The sequence below is a fragment of the Macrobrachium nipponense genome, chromosome 44, assembly GCF_015104395.2.
Source record: "Macrobrachium nipponense isolate FS-2020 chromosome 44, ASM1510439v2, whole genome shotgun sequence".
In the NCBI taxonomy this organism is placed as follows: Eukaryota; Metazoa; Arthropoda; class Malacostraca; order Decapoda; family Palaemonidae; genus Macrobrachium; species Macrobrachium nipponense.
Genome location: NC_087221.1, coordinates 19,964,137 through 19,978,537, shown reverse-complemented (window position 1 = coordinate 19,978,537; position 14,401 = coordinate 19,964,137). Strand labels below are relative to the sequence as shown.

At 37.2% G+C, this 14,401-nt stretch overlaps 1 protein-coding gene across 1 annotated transcript in view; it reads left to right on the top strand.

Annotated features, from left to right (window-relative positions):
- The window catches only part of LOC135204063 (FK506-binding protein 2-like), a 42,117-nt gene extending 28,625 nt beyond the window's left edge, over positions 1–13,492 (top strand). Inside the window, exons 3-4 of the mRNA XM_064234038.1 lie at positions 2,073–2,185; positions 11,073–13,492. Coding sequence (XP_064090108.1) covers positions 2,073–2,185; positions 11,073–11,231 — 272 coding nt within the window. The 3' untranslated portion in view covers positions 11,232–13,492. The remainder of the gene's footprint in view (positions 1–2,072; positions 2,186–11,072) is intronic.
- Positions 13,493–14,401: the final 909 nt, after the last annotated feature.

The window sequence follows — 14,401 nt, the reverse complement described above, 5'->3', positions numbered from 1 at the left end:
GGATATGCCAGTGGAAATCGTACCCATAATCATAGGAGCACTAGGCACGATCCCAAGATCCCTGAAAAGGAATCTGGAAAAACTAGAGGCTGAAGTAGCTCCGGGCCTCATGCAGAAGAGTGTGATCCTAGAAACGGCACACATAGTAAGAAAAGTGATGGACTTCCTAGGAGGCAGGATGCAACCCGGAACCCCACACTATAAATACCACCCAGTCGAATTGGAGGACTGTGATAGAGCAAAAAAAAAAAAAAAAAAAAATTATAATAATTATATTATTGTTATTATTCAAAAGATGAACCCAAGTCATATGGAACAAACCTATAAGGGCCATTGATTTGAAAATCAGCCTTCCAGGAAATATGGCGTTCATGATAACGAAATAAGAAGAGGCATAGGGGGAAAAATGAACAAATCAGTAAACTGATAAAAAATATAAGTAAAGTATTAAGTGTAAGTAAATTTTAACAATAATAATTAATGATAATTTTGTATAAGATGGACCTAGGAAAATGATGAGGCTTCATCATTATATTTGTTCTTTCACGGGACACTGACCAAGGGTATCTATCACCAGTAAGCGTCTCTGTAACTTCAGCGCAGAGTTAACGGATTCATTCATTTTCATTATCGTCGTCAGGTGGCGATACCTGTGCTAGAGGACGCTTCTTTTCACTAAATCTTGTTATAGTTCGTTCGTTGATGTATCAGTCCTCTGAAAATGTCGTAGATACAAAGGGGAAAGCGGTCATGATTTACATTCAGTTTTTCATTTTCCCCGTGGTACTACATGCGCATATATAAAGTCGCATCTGCGATTGTAATCGTACATATGTAATATATTTATATGGATGTGAATAATGTATCATATATATAGGCATACATACACCACATGCATATATAAGTCATGTCATTGGTAGTAATTATATATATATATTATATATTATATAATATATATATATATATATATATATATACTATATATATATACAGTCTACTGTATGTATTATAGATATATATATATATATATATATATATTATATATATATATATAATATATATGTAATATATTATTAGATATAGGTAAATATACATATAACTATATATATGTTATTTATTTATTTTCATTTATTCATTTATTACTAAGACATCTACAGAGTGCTTGACGATCTACACACTGCAAAGTGGAAATTCTCAGGGTATCTGTCCCATCTGGTGTTCTTGGGACTAGTTCCCATGGTATTGGGCAATGTTAGAAAAGTCCTTGACAGTAAGCACTACCTTGTCCAAAACTTTAGTAATAACAGGTGACGGTAATGCCATGTCACCATTACTTCTTTGAGAAGATATCTTCATAAATTTCCAAGAATCTTGGTGCACATTTCTCCGTCTCCATACCACTGACCCCCACAACTGGAACTTTTGAGGTCATCCTTGTGAGACAAAAAGCCATCTTCACTGTGACCTGAAAAAGTGAAAATGGTCAAACTTGATTTAAAGAAATATAACTGCTTTACTCTTTCTCTTGTCAGTAAATCAGGTCCATTAATGCACTTCGGTTAATTCATTTTTTTTTTTACTTTTAGGATAAATCTGTGGAATTTCACGGGTTTAAGCAGCAATGTTTTATCTACGTAATTTTTAATTTGATGCTAAGCATGGCGAAAGATGAAAGCTGTGATGCAATGTTAGTCAGTTTTTTTATGTTGCATGGTAATCAAAGTTGTCGATCATTTCCAGTAGGTGCTTTACAATTGGAAGTTCTCATGATACTTTTTTTTCAGGTAACCCGTAATGATACATTTTTTTTTATTCCAAAAGCTGTTACATACGGGCTCTTTAGGACAACAAAGAAACCAAATAAGCACAAATGAAGTTAACAGTAAGACAGGTAAACAATCAAGCCAATAAAGAACGAACAACAGTTACACAAACATACATCATATCTCAGACACAGAGGCGTAGGTGCTCACCCACGCGATCACTCACGACATTCCCAACAGCTCTCACCCACCTGGTTCGAGCGAGCCGCCTTCATTTCGTGTTGTCTCAAACCCGACGTCTTTCCGCAGGTGCCACCCTGATCTTCGACGTGGAGCTGATCTCCATCGGCGACGCTCCTCCCGTGGTGAATGTGTTTAAGCAGATTGACAGCGACAGCGATGACCACCTGTCCAAAGAGGAGGTGAGGACCAACGGTGGTAAGAGTGTCAGTGACCTGGCTCACTGGGTCGGTCAAGGTCAATGTCTTTCTTTCCTCTGGCTGTGCCTGACCTTTGCTCCCTATCTCGTGGATTTTCTTTTCTAAGACTCCCTCCGCGACTTTCTCTCATCGCCTCCTACTCCTCCTCCTCTTTCTTCTTCTCCTACTCGTGGTTAGAGAGACGGTGTCGAGGAAGTGGTGGACGGCTTCCTCAGTGACAAAGGTGAATTCGTGTTAGGCTTTGGTTGTGAAAAAATTGGGCATAACATTGCCGAAGAACGAACAAGTATTAAGACTGTGTCGTAGCTCGCTGAGATCTGGAGTTAAGGCAAATATACCGTGTGAAAATTCAGGCATTCCATTAGTATTTCCTGGAGCTTAGTTCAATAATGGTACCTCAAGAATACAAAAGATTTACCAGTTTGCTCATGATAGCAATAGCTTATTATTATGATTATTATTATTATTATTAATAATTATAATTACCAGAGATGCACCGGAACTTGGTTCCGGCGGGTTCCATCTGGCCGGAACCTCAGATCTGAGCAAGTTCCGGCCGGAACTATCAGGAAATAACCGGCTGGAAGCGGAACTTTCATTTTACATCTCGGCAGTTATCATAAGGCTTACATTTCTCAGCTCTTAACTATTTGCATTTATTTCTAATCTTGATATTTTTCAACTTTTCATTTACATAAGTTCATTAGGAACACACGAAGTGGTTAGTAAAATAAAGTAGTTATCTTTCAAGAACTTTTATTGGAAAAAATTATAATGGCTATGAATTAAGATTTATTCTTTAGTTGCAGAAAAAAGCTCCTAATCTTCAATCATTATACGTATGCGGAAACTGAAATCTTACTGTACCAACTTAATAATTAATTCTATATTAATTAAGACTTTTTCTTCATATTTTCACTCATTCATAGGGGGGAAAAGTGTTCCTTCTCTTCATTCATATACCAAAGCATGGCCTTTACTAAACTCATTTGCATTTATTTATTTGCTTGGATCTGTGAGCTGGAATCGAGGATGATTATGATGAAGTAAAGGGAGTTGTTCCCTTGTGCGAGGCAGTAGGCCATAGTGTTTCTCCTCGTTTACATTTTAGTACTGAATATGTTTTCTAGTTCGGGTTCCGGCCGGAACTTGATATACCGGTTCCGGTGCATCCCTAATTATTACATATATATATGCTCATGATTCAGATAAGATATCCGTTCCATATATTTTGAAATTATGCTTTTGACGAATTTGGGATAATTGTCCTTTAGATGACTCTATTGTGGTCTTGGGTCTGCAAGACGCACTGCTGTTTTGTGTCTACTTAATTTAATGGAAAAATGGCAATCTGTGTATGGTACTTATAGTAATATAACTTTCTAAGTAATGCTTAGACCTTCGGCAAGTCTCTTGAGATTAATTGTAACACTGGTGGGGACTGAGATGTGCCAATTCCATTGTCTATATGAAAAGGCTACTTAGGGTCAGGGAAGATCTTTGTCATGGTCCCTGGTGAAATTGGGATCTGTTTGTAATGAAACTTGACGTGACTGATGACTATCTAGACAATCAGCTCGACAATGTATGTGACGATTAAGTTATTATTGATGACTTTCATGGGACAGTGAGCTAAACTGCTCTTGCAGCCAGCAAACTGGAAGTGACGACTTGGGGCATTCGATTATATTGTTCTCTGCGTTCGTTTAAGTTGTTTCACATACATACTATACTAACTTCTCAAAATATCCACGCATCGCTCAAGCTATGCTCTACTAGAAATAAGACGTTACTGATGCTTTTTGGGTTACGTAGTTTTACTAATGTTGACAGCGAGGCATTAAACGGCAGACTGTTTTTGTCAGTACTCTTGAATGGCTTTTGTAGATGAAGATGTGCCTGTACTCTGATTTAAACGCGGTGTAATTTTGATTGGTTGTGAACCAAAGAAAATGCGGTTGAATGCATGAAAGTGCTGTGTGACTGTTTTTTGGACTGCGAAAAGTAGTTATGGTAACATCGCACGATTGCCAATGGCGTCACGAATTGTTCTGCCAAATGTGCCCAAAATGTATCTCAAAATATTTTTTTTATATTTAGGCACAAATTGACAAAAGTAGACAGATGACCACGACGTCAAAGTAGGTAGTACTCATATGATGATTACAGTATGTATTTTTTCATATTTTTCGGACATTTGACCTTTAGAATGACCAGAACACATACAACGATTAATGGGCACTTTCAGAAGCATTGCATAGTAAACATAGAATTTCTGAGGGCATTGGAACCGTTAGTAAATCGCATTTAAATGAAGGATACTTCGATCGTGTGCTGAACTTTGAGTTACTGAAACATTCAGAAGTACTTTGTGTTACATCCTCTTTGTTTCTTGATGAGATTTGTTCTAATAAAGTTTCTCCTTTATTGGAATTGTGACTGAGTCCTTTGTTTATAGACTTCTACACTGTGTGACTGTGGCTTAAATTTGTGAGGCACTTTTGGAGTTTATAATTGCATTCCAGGTGGGGTTTTGCTTGTTTCACATCGAATCAGTAGGCGTGGCCTTCTGATAATTAAGTCACTTTGCTGAAGAGTGGAGTATATTTATATTCTGTCTGTATTCTCTATCATACAGTCTATACTACTTTATACAAAAGGTTGATGTGTATATGCAGTGTACATCCGACCTGGATTCCATGTTTGTTCACATCATCTCCTCTGAATTCTTTATGGTTTAGTATGTCAGTGTTGATTGTTTTTGCCTATTTTGCAAAAATAAAGCTTTATTGCATTCCACTATGAATAGCTCAGTGGGACCACTCGTTGCAAAATGATTTATACTTGTTTTCAATTCACATGACATACTTTCTGCAACAGTAATATTCTGAAGCATCATTTTCTGACAGAGGGATTTCGTATCAGTTCAGGATCTAAATGCAGTGAGGGATTTCGTATCAGTTCAGGATCTAAATGCAGTTAGGTTTTTCAGTGGTCGTTGTCATATTTATCATTTATTTTCTGTTTTGAACACAATGACTTAACTTAAGACTACATTAAGATGTTGGTTCGAAAGTTTACATCACAGAGAGAAATATAGATATTGACATTCTTCTAGTGCATGTGACTTGGAATACGGCGTTTTTCTTCGTTTACCTCACCTCTTTGCTTTTGTTTTCGTTGATGGTCCAGTTCCAGAAGTCTGTACCAGGCCTCTTCGTCACTGTCACGTTTTACCCATCTGATATGGGTCGCCATTGTGAAAGGCTTAATGTAAACCAACCAACCAACTGCGGAAATTGGTGCTTTACAGCCTTCCTACCTTGAAGAGGCTGAAGGTCCATTTTTTATGTTTCCTCGGGCATTGTCAGGAAAGACGACAGAGCTTCTTCAGGGACCAGTAAATCATAACGTTTTTGTTTCTAAAAATACCCTCTAAAAATGGTTTCTGATGAAATGAGCAGAGTGTTATCCCTGAGGAGTAACAATAAGAAATGATAATAGCACAAGAAAATATAGCAGAGAAATGTTTTGTTTGAATTATGCTCTTTCAAGGAAGCAGGTTATCTCCTTGTTAGGATTAAGGCTGTCCATAGAATCTGAATATTATCTAATACCATGTGGGGATGTAAGGCAGAGCTTTCCGCAGCACAATAATTTTAATCTTTGTGTAAGAAGTGCTTTTATAAACAAAAAATTCAGGTTCAAGTTTTGTGGAGTGGTTGACAACAAGAGATTTCAGTCAACTTAATATATTTACCGTGTTTTCGTTTCTTACCAGCAAGATCCTAAGACTTGTCTCCTGCTGCTTAAATCCTTTACATAACTTCCGCCATCTTATAAGGTAGATCTTGTTGGCCACATTCTCCATAACAAATCGGTCCACATAACAGACAGGGTAGCAAACCCAAGAAACGTTTATTTTATTCATTTATGAAAGGTATGTTGGTTACTAATGTCTTGCTAAGTTAGTAGTAATAATTTGTCACATTCCTCTACTGTACTTGCACTAATGCCTTCAGTGTCTGGATAGTTCCAAAGTACAAATATTCGAGACACACTGGCAGGTTCGAAGATGGATACATAGACACAAATGGATAGAGTGAGTAAAGGGAAGAGGCACATGCTGAGTTTTGTCTGTTCGTTCTTCTTCCTCACTCCTTGCAGAACGAGATAGGAGCTGTTGCATAATGCATTTGATGTATACAGAGTTATTATTGCCTTTTAAATATGAGGAACTTTTCAAGGCAAGTTGTTTCGGCATGTTCCTGTAGAGTGTACATGCTTGTTATGGATGGCACTGGTGATAGCCAAAGAATTAACCACAGAATCTCAGGTGTTTGTTGGATTTTTGACCAGCACTGCCATAACTGCCTGTGGTATTGATATGGGGATAATGCTATAATGCTAAATGATTGACACTTTTTCTGTGAAAATACAGGGGAAGATATAGAAGTATTCAGAATTAAACTTCTGGTGCACCCCTTCCAGAGTTTTGAATTTCTTCTATTTTTCTTAATACGTAGTTGATGACATCTAAAGTTTATGACTGTTGTGTGCTATAGCTGTTGAACTCCGGTGCACCTGGACTGGGAAGGGGAACGGGGCTTTGCATTAGTTGTCTGTAGAGATGTAGTCGGGGCAGTAGCATGATCATATTGAATTAAATTTTGATCGTCAAACTTATCAAGGACGAACTTCAAAGTTATCCTAGCTCAATTTGGATGAGTCAAGTAATGGCTTTATTTTGGTTTAAGAGAACACAGTTCGGACGCCTAGCAGTATTGAGGGCTTTTTTGAAAACTGATACAGAAGAGACAACGGAACTAATGTATTGATTCAATGCACAATCATGCTTTTTATATAATACCATAAATGCATTCCAATCCTTGGAACATAAGCATTTAGATCCAGCAGATCTTAGGTTTAATGTGTAGGCTTTCATCATTGGCTCTTGCTAATAGCAGTTACACGACATGACTACTATATTATTACTACTACTACTGCTGCTGCTACTACTACTACTACTACTACTACTGCTACTATTTCAGAAAAAAAGGAAGTTGAATTTATGTATTTTAGGTGTGCTTGTAGCTAGTTTTAGCAACAGTATCTGAGGATACAGACAAGACTGAGACCAAATAGATGTCTAGTTTGTTACTTGTACTTAGCTCATAAGCAGATTTTGCTCAGAGAGAATGAAAATGACATCATTCAAGTGCATGTGACAGAAGATGCTTGTAGGCGATTCCCTCGAGTCTCTTTGGGCTGCATCTCGCGAAATGCGTTGACATTCTCACACAAGAAAAGATTCGTCTCCCCTCTAGATCACCCCTCCCCACAGGGGGAGTGTACCGCCCATAGTGTATCGATGTCGAACTAGAGGTTTCCCATCTTGAACTTTTCATTGTTTCTCTTTCTTAATCTTTATCCATCCAACTGTCCCTTGAACGTTGTCTCGCTGCCAATTTCGCGCCTCTTTAAATAGCATAATTCTTTGGCCTAGTCTTTTGGGAATTTAGGGACGCAACATAGTTGTCTGGTTAGAGCACTTCCTAGTGGTGATCCCGAAGTCCTTTGATGATTTGTGTGCTGTTTCCTTCTGTGTTCCTTGACGTCTAGTCAAGGTAGTGCATTGGCTGTGGCAGTACTCGTAGACATTTAATATACCAGTGCCAATCCCTTTTGCTTCCGAGATACGTCTGCCTTGTTTTCAAAACTAAAACTACTCTAGGATTATTTTTTAATTTAAGGAACCGAATCATTAGGCTGCTCTTAAGCAGTGCTGCTTCATGCTTTGAAATTACCAGACAGTCTGGAGTTTTGATGAACAACTTTCGAGATGCTGAAGTTTTTTAGAAATCTGAAAAATGTGTCGCCACATTATTGCTTCTGAGAACGAAGTTTGCCACAGAAGTAGGCCTAGCTCTATTTTGTTTGTAATTTTATTGTTCATCGGTGGTACCCTCAAAAGAAGTGTGTTTTTTTTTCTAAAAATGGAAATTTCAGTGCTATATTTTTGGGGGGACCAGTGTTAAGTTTTGAATTCCCTTTTCCTTGTACTCAGAGATCGTAAAACGTACTCTACAAAAAGAGTACCGCCATATATTCTTTTCATTTATAATTCCATTTTGTGATCATTACTTTCCATTCTCAGTATCCCATTAACCGTGATATCCAGATTTAATTCTTAGATGTCTGAGTTCTATGTTTCAAAAGAAAATTCTGTCTTTTACTGCTTTTAAGTTAATGGCTGTCTTTAATGTTTTAGGATATTTGTAAATGACCATCGGCAGTGTACAAAGTAAAATTGTAATCAGTGACCACAAATTTGTTTCATTAAGCATACCTTGTACGTATTGGCTTTTGATGTTATACAAATTTGTAGCTAATGATGAGAGGATTTAAGGCCGCTGAGTAAAACGAGCAGAGGCCTCTGAGGGCAACGAAAACTGAAAATTTTGTGGTATTTACCTCATGGTCCATATGGTGCTTTGCAACAGATAGTACTATAACTGATTCACTTAAGGTAGATTCTCAGATGAGCCTTATTCTTACGAGACGTTTGTTTGGTGGCCGCTGATTGGCTGGTACCGGGAGGTAGGCAGCTCCCAGCCAATCAGCGGCCGCCAAACTAACGTCTCGTAGGCATAGGGATCATCCAAGAATCTACCTTAAGTGAACCAGTTATAATGCAGTGGTTCTTAACCTAGGGTACTACCTGTACGAAACCTTAAACCTGGGGGTACGAGACATGATAACCAGTTGTGGCATTGTATATTTGCCGTGAGAAAGTATTGGATGGGGGTACGAGAAAATTTTCTAAGATATCAAGGGGTACGGGCACTGAAAAAAGTTAGGAACCACTGTCCTAATGGATACTTGGTGCATTAATATTTTATTATACGGCAGGGTACATTAATTTTGAAGTAAAGAGACCTCTGGTGAGCCGTTCACTCTAAATTTAGTCAGTTACTGAAAAAAATAGATACGGAAAACTTTATTTTTGGCACGTGATAATTCTGTGTATTAGATCAGGACTTGGGGAACTGGAAGTGAGAGTTAAAGTTCTTGAGTTTAGAAAGTAAATGGATGAAGGAACGATTAAAGTGATCGACTCCAAGGCTTTTATTATAGGCAATGAATAACAGTAAACAAACTAAAGCTGTCATTACGAGTAGACTTGAATACCTAGAGATTGTCTGTCAAAGTCTAGCGAGCTGAGTCTTTCGAAAGAGCTGGGATAGGAAAGCACCCCTATGCGGCAGGGCTTCTTGTCTAACTAAATATGTAGCGCCTATGAACAGCAGCTCGAGATCTAAATTCCTATGCCCAATTGCAGTACAAATCAAGAATAGTATTGATTTGTGCTGTGATGTTTCATAGACTTATTTATGTTATAAGTTCTATGTATTGACATTAATAAGAATCCCAGAAATAGGGGGACGTCTGAAAATTAAAGTTAGGCAAAGCTAAAAAAAATGGAGCGGGGAAATTTCTCTAAAAAGCATTTTATTTTGCAGACAATACCAATGAGAAGTAGGTAAATTTGGGAGAGATTGAAAAAACATGGGCTCTCAACATATACTTAGCCAGGAACAGAGAAGATTGTGAGAAGATTGTTCTTCGCATAACAGATGCAGATACAGGGAAGTAAGAGAACTTCCACATGGGCTCCACTTAAAATGGGGAAGATAGCAGTTGTGGTCTCGTCACCTACAGGAACGGTAGAGTAATAAGGAATGAAATTGAAAACCATTTTGCCAAAGATTGTCTTAATAATCTAGATTGACAAAGCACCATGCGGACTTCTTCCATATTTAGTCATCACACTCATCAGTACAGACAAAAGACCAGTTAGATAGAAGCACCTAGGAAAAAAGAATCCAAACCAACCTTTATATGATGAATTGTATGTAATGTAAAAGTACAGAATAAAGATCCAGGGAGGGCTCAAAGTATCACCATTTGTTAATCCTATGCGTCCTGCTGGAAGTCAAGAGCGTGACATTTTTTTTGGTGCCCCAGTTCAGATCAGAAGTCAACCATCATTCTCTTCAAAATATGGGAATTAGAACATTAGAAATTGCTCTCTCTGTGAGAGATGAAACATTTCTTCCATTTCAGAAGTTTTGCATCTATCTTTTTTTCAGAAGACCAGTTTTTTTGGAGCAATCACTCTAAAAGTTCTCCATTGTGGTGAGAAGTTTATACGTACAGTACAAAGTTGGAAACTAGAAGTAGTGATGTTTAGGCTAGAAGTAACGACGTTTTCTGCGGTCTTTCTTCACTTACTGTTGTGTCCCTGACCTAGCCTGACTTCTTCGCCTTTTGTTTGAACTTTGAAGTAGCTGTCCCTGGTTTTATAATGACGAGAGAATCTAAGATACAGGTCTTGAGAATATAGATTTCTTTTGATTATTATTTGGTTACTTCCAGACTGAAGTTAGCAATGATCATTACTTTTGTGCAGTGAAAAACAGCACTAAATTGATTTCGGAAAGGTAATTAGTCACTCATTATGCGTATGTAATGATGGCCATTGTTATTGTTTACATGTTTGCTCAGAAGGTACTTGTTGTTGCACCTCCCGTTCATCTAAGACCTTTCGAGCATTTGTTATTTATGTTGGTTCCAAGTTAAATAAAGCCCTTCTGTAGGCACACCAAACTCCTATGCCTTCCAGATGACCTTTGTAATCTGTAGTTCCTCTGATTTTTATTTATAAACATATATATATATTTTTTTCATTGTCCACCTGTAGATGCCCAAAATAGTTACCATGATTTGATTTTTTTTTTCTTGTGTTTATTTCCAAACCATAGTTTTCTTTGACTTACCTTCTTGTCTTCCTGATATTTGTCTTCAGGTTCTAGAATACATCAAAGTGCAACTTCCCGCAGAGGAAATAGAAAACGGCCAAGATCCTCACAAGATCACGGAGGAAATCTTCCACCACGAGGACAAAGACAGAGATGGGTACATCTCCCACGAGGAATTCTCAGGACCCAAACACGACGAACTCTGAGCTGACCCAGACGAGGAAATGTCCAGAATTGAATAACTGTATGTTGGGACTTCTTGGGAAGAGTGAGTTTAATCTCTCATTGTTCCTGTGAGGAATATCGTGAATAGTCTCTCATTGTTCCTGTAAGGAATGAATATCGTGGACATGAACTCATGGAAATTCTGTTTTATAGAAGTGAACTTGCTCAAAGGGTATTTAATGTACTTCTAGTTCTTTTCTTATAATCACAATTTCGTAAATAACTGATAAAGTAAAAATTATTGTAAAAAGTAATTAAATTTCATTTGATGGTAATTCATCAAGAAATAATTGGCCAGGACATTCAAGGATATTTTCTCTGTCATCATGTGTTTTGGGGAGGCATACAGGTCGCAAATAATATTAATTTCATCGTCATAATATTCAATAGCAATTTGTGTCAAACGTAACGATTCAGAATGAACCTAGTGCGCTTCTTACCATTCATTTTTTCTGATGGTGTGTGTTCCCTTCACAAAGCTTTATCAAAGGCCCGTCCAACTAGGAGGGCATATGGTCTATCATTGGTTACTATGGGACTGTGATTTTAGGCCTTGTCAACGTGCAGGCCTAACACACAAATATAGTTTTATATTTATTTGCAAAATGTTGATCGATATCCTATTCACAACCATTTTATCCCTTTCCTGAATTTTGAGAGCAGTTGTTATATTTTATACGATGCTTTATAATATATTTTAAGAGGAGTATATTGTTGACACGAGGACTATTTACCCCCACAATAATTGTTAGCATGGTTTTTAGTTACTAAAGACTGCAGTAAGCCTGTTTTGTAAGTGAAAACAGCAAAAATCATTGTTTTTAGCTTGTGGTACTGGATGAATATTAGGGGTCTTCTGTCTTGGTCACTCGCGGATCTTCAGCCAATCCCTTGGGACGATGTTTTCTACTTGACAGAGCTTTGTTTTAGTGCTAGGAGTACTAGTTTCTGTATTTTAGTAATAGTAGTAGTACTAATTTCGGTCTTTAAGAGATATCAGGCTGAATTCCGCAGAACTGATTAGGTAAATAGCCGGGGATTAATTTACTTTCTCACTGTTATTCACAGCTTCATGCATCAAGGCTGCTCCAATTGGTTTTAGCAATTTGACGAAACTGATAGTTGTTGAGGAAAACGTTTGATTTTAGTGTAAAAATGTTTATATATATCTTTCGAGCATTCGGTATGAGGATATCATTTGTGTTTAAATGTGATATGTTTAAAGGATGATAAAACCAGCTTCGTGTGATAATGTGAATGGCTGTGTACTTGGTGATAGTGAGATGATGGTGGTTTGTTTCATTATGGCAGACTTCCTCTTAGTGAGAAGATCTGTTCCTTGGTGCACGGTAACTGTATCATGGCGTTGTTTTATCGGGAGCAGTTTCGTTTCAGAAAAAGTGATATATATACAGACCATACACTGTACAGCTTTATTTTGAGAGCCAATTATTGAGATTGTTTTACAACTATAATAAGTATATATTTAAGCCCGTAAAGCCAACATAAAATTGAAGTATTTCATATTCGAAAGACTTCAAGGAAAGTTATTTGTAGCTTGGAATTCATAATCAAAACTCTTGTGGCTTCCATTGTGGATATTATATCTTAAAACGTGCAAGTATGTTGAGCCCTTATCCCTTTAAAAGTAAAACATGCAGGTTATGCTGATCATTTTTGTTATGACGAGCATATGACGTAGGTCATGTAACTGAATGCATCAGTGATTAATGCAGCTGCAATAGGTATTTTTACAGGTGTGACTGCGAAACTTTCAAAATGAATGATTGTTGGTTAATTATTCTCAGCTGTGATGAAAGAAATGGACGAAATCTGACGACCAATGAAGTTTTATATAAGTGTCTGATGCATGAGATGACGAAACTGTTTCTCAGGTGCTAAAACATTTGAAATGTGTTGTGAAGAAGTCTTTTTATTGCCTTAAAGAGCCATACAATATAATTATCCTAATTTGAGTAAGGTAGTGCGTCACAAGATGTAAAATGAACATATCCATAGGTAGTACATAGATTCTCAGTGAGGATTGAGTGGCACAATACTGCAACAGCGTATGTGTGGTACTTAGTGAGTAGACATTCCTTGAGCACAATTAGAAAGTTACTAAAGATGTAGCCAAATGGATTAGAGAGGTTTTTAAATATTAGATTTGTATTTATATTTTCTTGTTGGATTTTAATACTAACTTTGTACTTTGGCCATTCAATAAATTTTACAGAATGTTCTTCCTGTTTTAATGTGGTTTCATATTTCTTTTGTGATATTGTAGGATATTTTTACAATCAAATTATTTCTGCAAAACCTAATTTTAGTGACATCAACGAATGTGACCAGTAAAATTGTTGAAGACTATGTACTGTGCTTGTCCAAGTAAGATTAAGGTTTTTAGACAGTATCAACAGTGTATGCTGTGGTTAGCAAACCTCATGGAGAGTAATGTATCCACGGAAATTGGACTTTTGCCGCAGTAATGCAAGAGAAAAACATGTTATGTGCTAATAGAGAGAGCAGGAAAACCCATTTTTTGTCATTAACAGAGGCTTCTTTAATAGAGAGGCTTCTAAGAGAACAATTTTGTCATGACACCCATAGTAAATTTAAGTGCTAAGTTTTGGATTACAGTAGACACAGGCACGAACATGAAATATGCTTTTAGCTATTGTCTAGACATCCTGTTCTTCATATTGAATCACTCGCAAATAAAACAAAATATGTAAAGGACTTGGTCCATGTAATAGATCTAAACTCGCAGTTCTATGAAAGGTGTAAAAGACTTCATTAAGTTAAGACATCAACCCATCTTGAAAACGTTTCGGAATCCGAATCAGCTCTTGTATGTAATGAGGGCACGGCAGTAATTATTTAAGTTTGGGATTGATACTTCTAAAGTGGAACGCAAGCAAACAGAAGATTCACATCTTGGATTCTGATGGCAAGAGAAGAAGCTTGAAATATTAGTTTTACTGAAGTAGAACCCCATGCATGATAATTTCTTTCAGCCATAGTGCCATTTTCTCTTGGAATGAAATAGAAGCACCTGTGGTTTTTATCTCCAGACAGTTCTCGGATAGCTTAGGACTCCACAAGATGGCATCTGACTTCTGGACATCCATTGAGACAGTCCTCTATTACT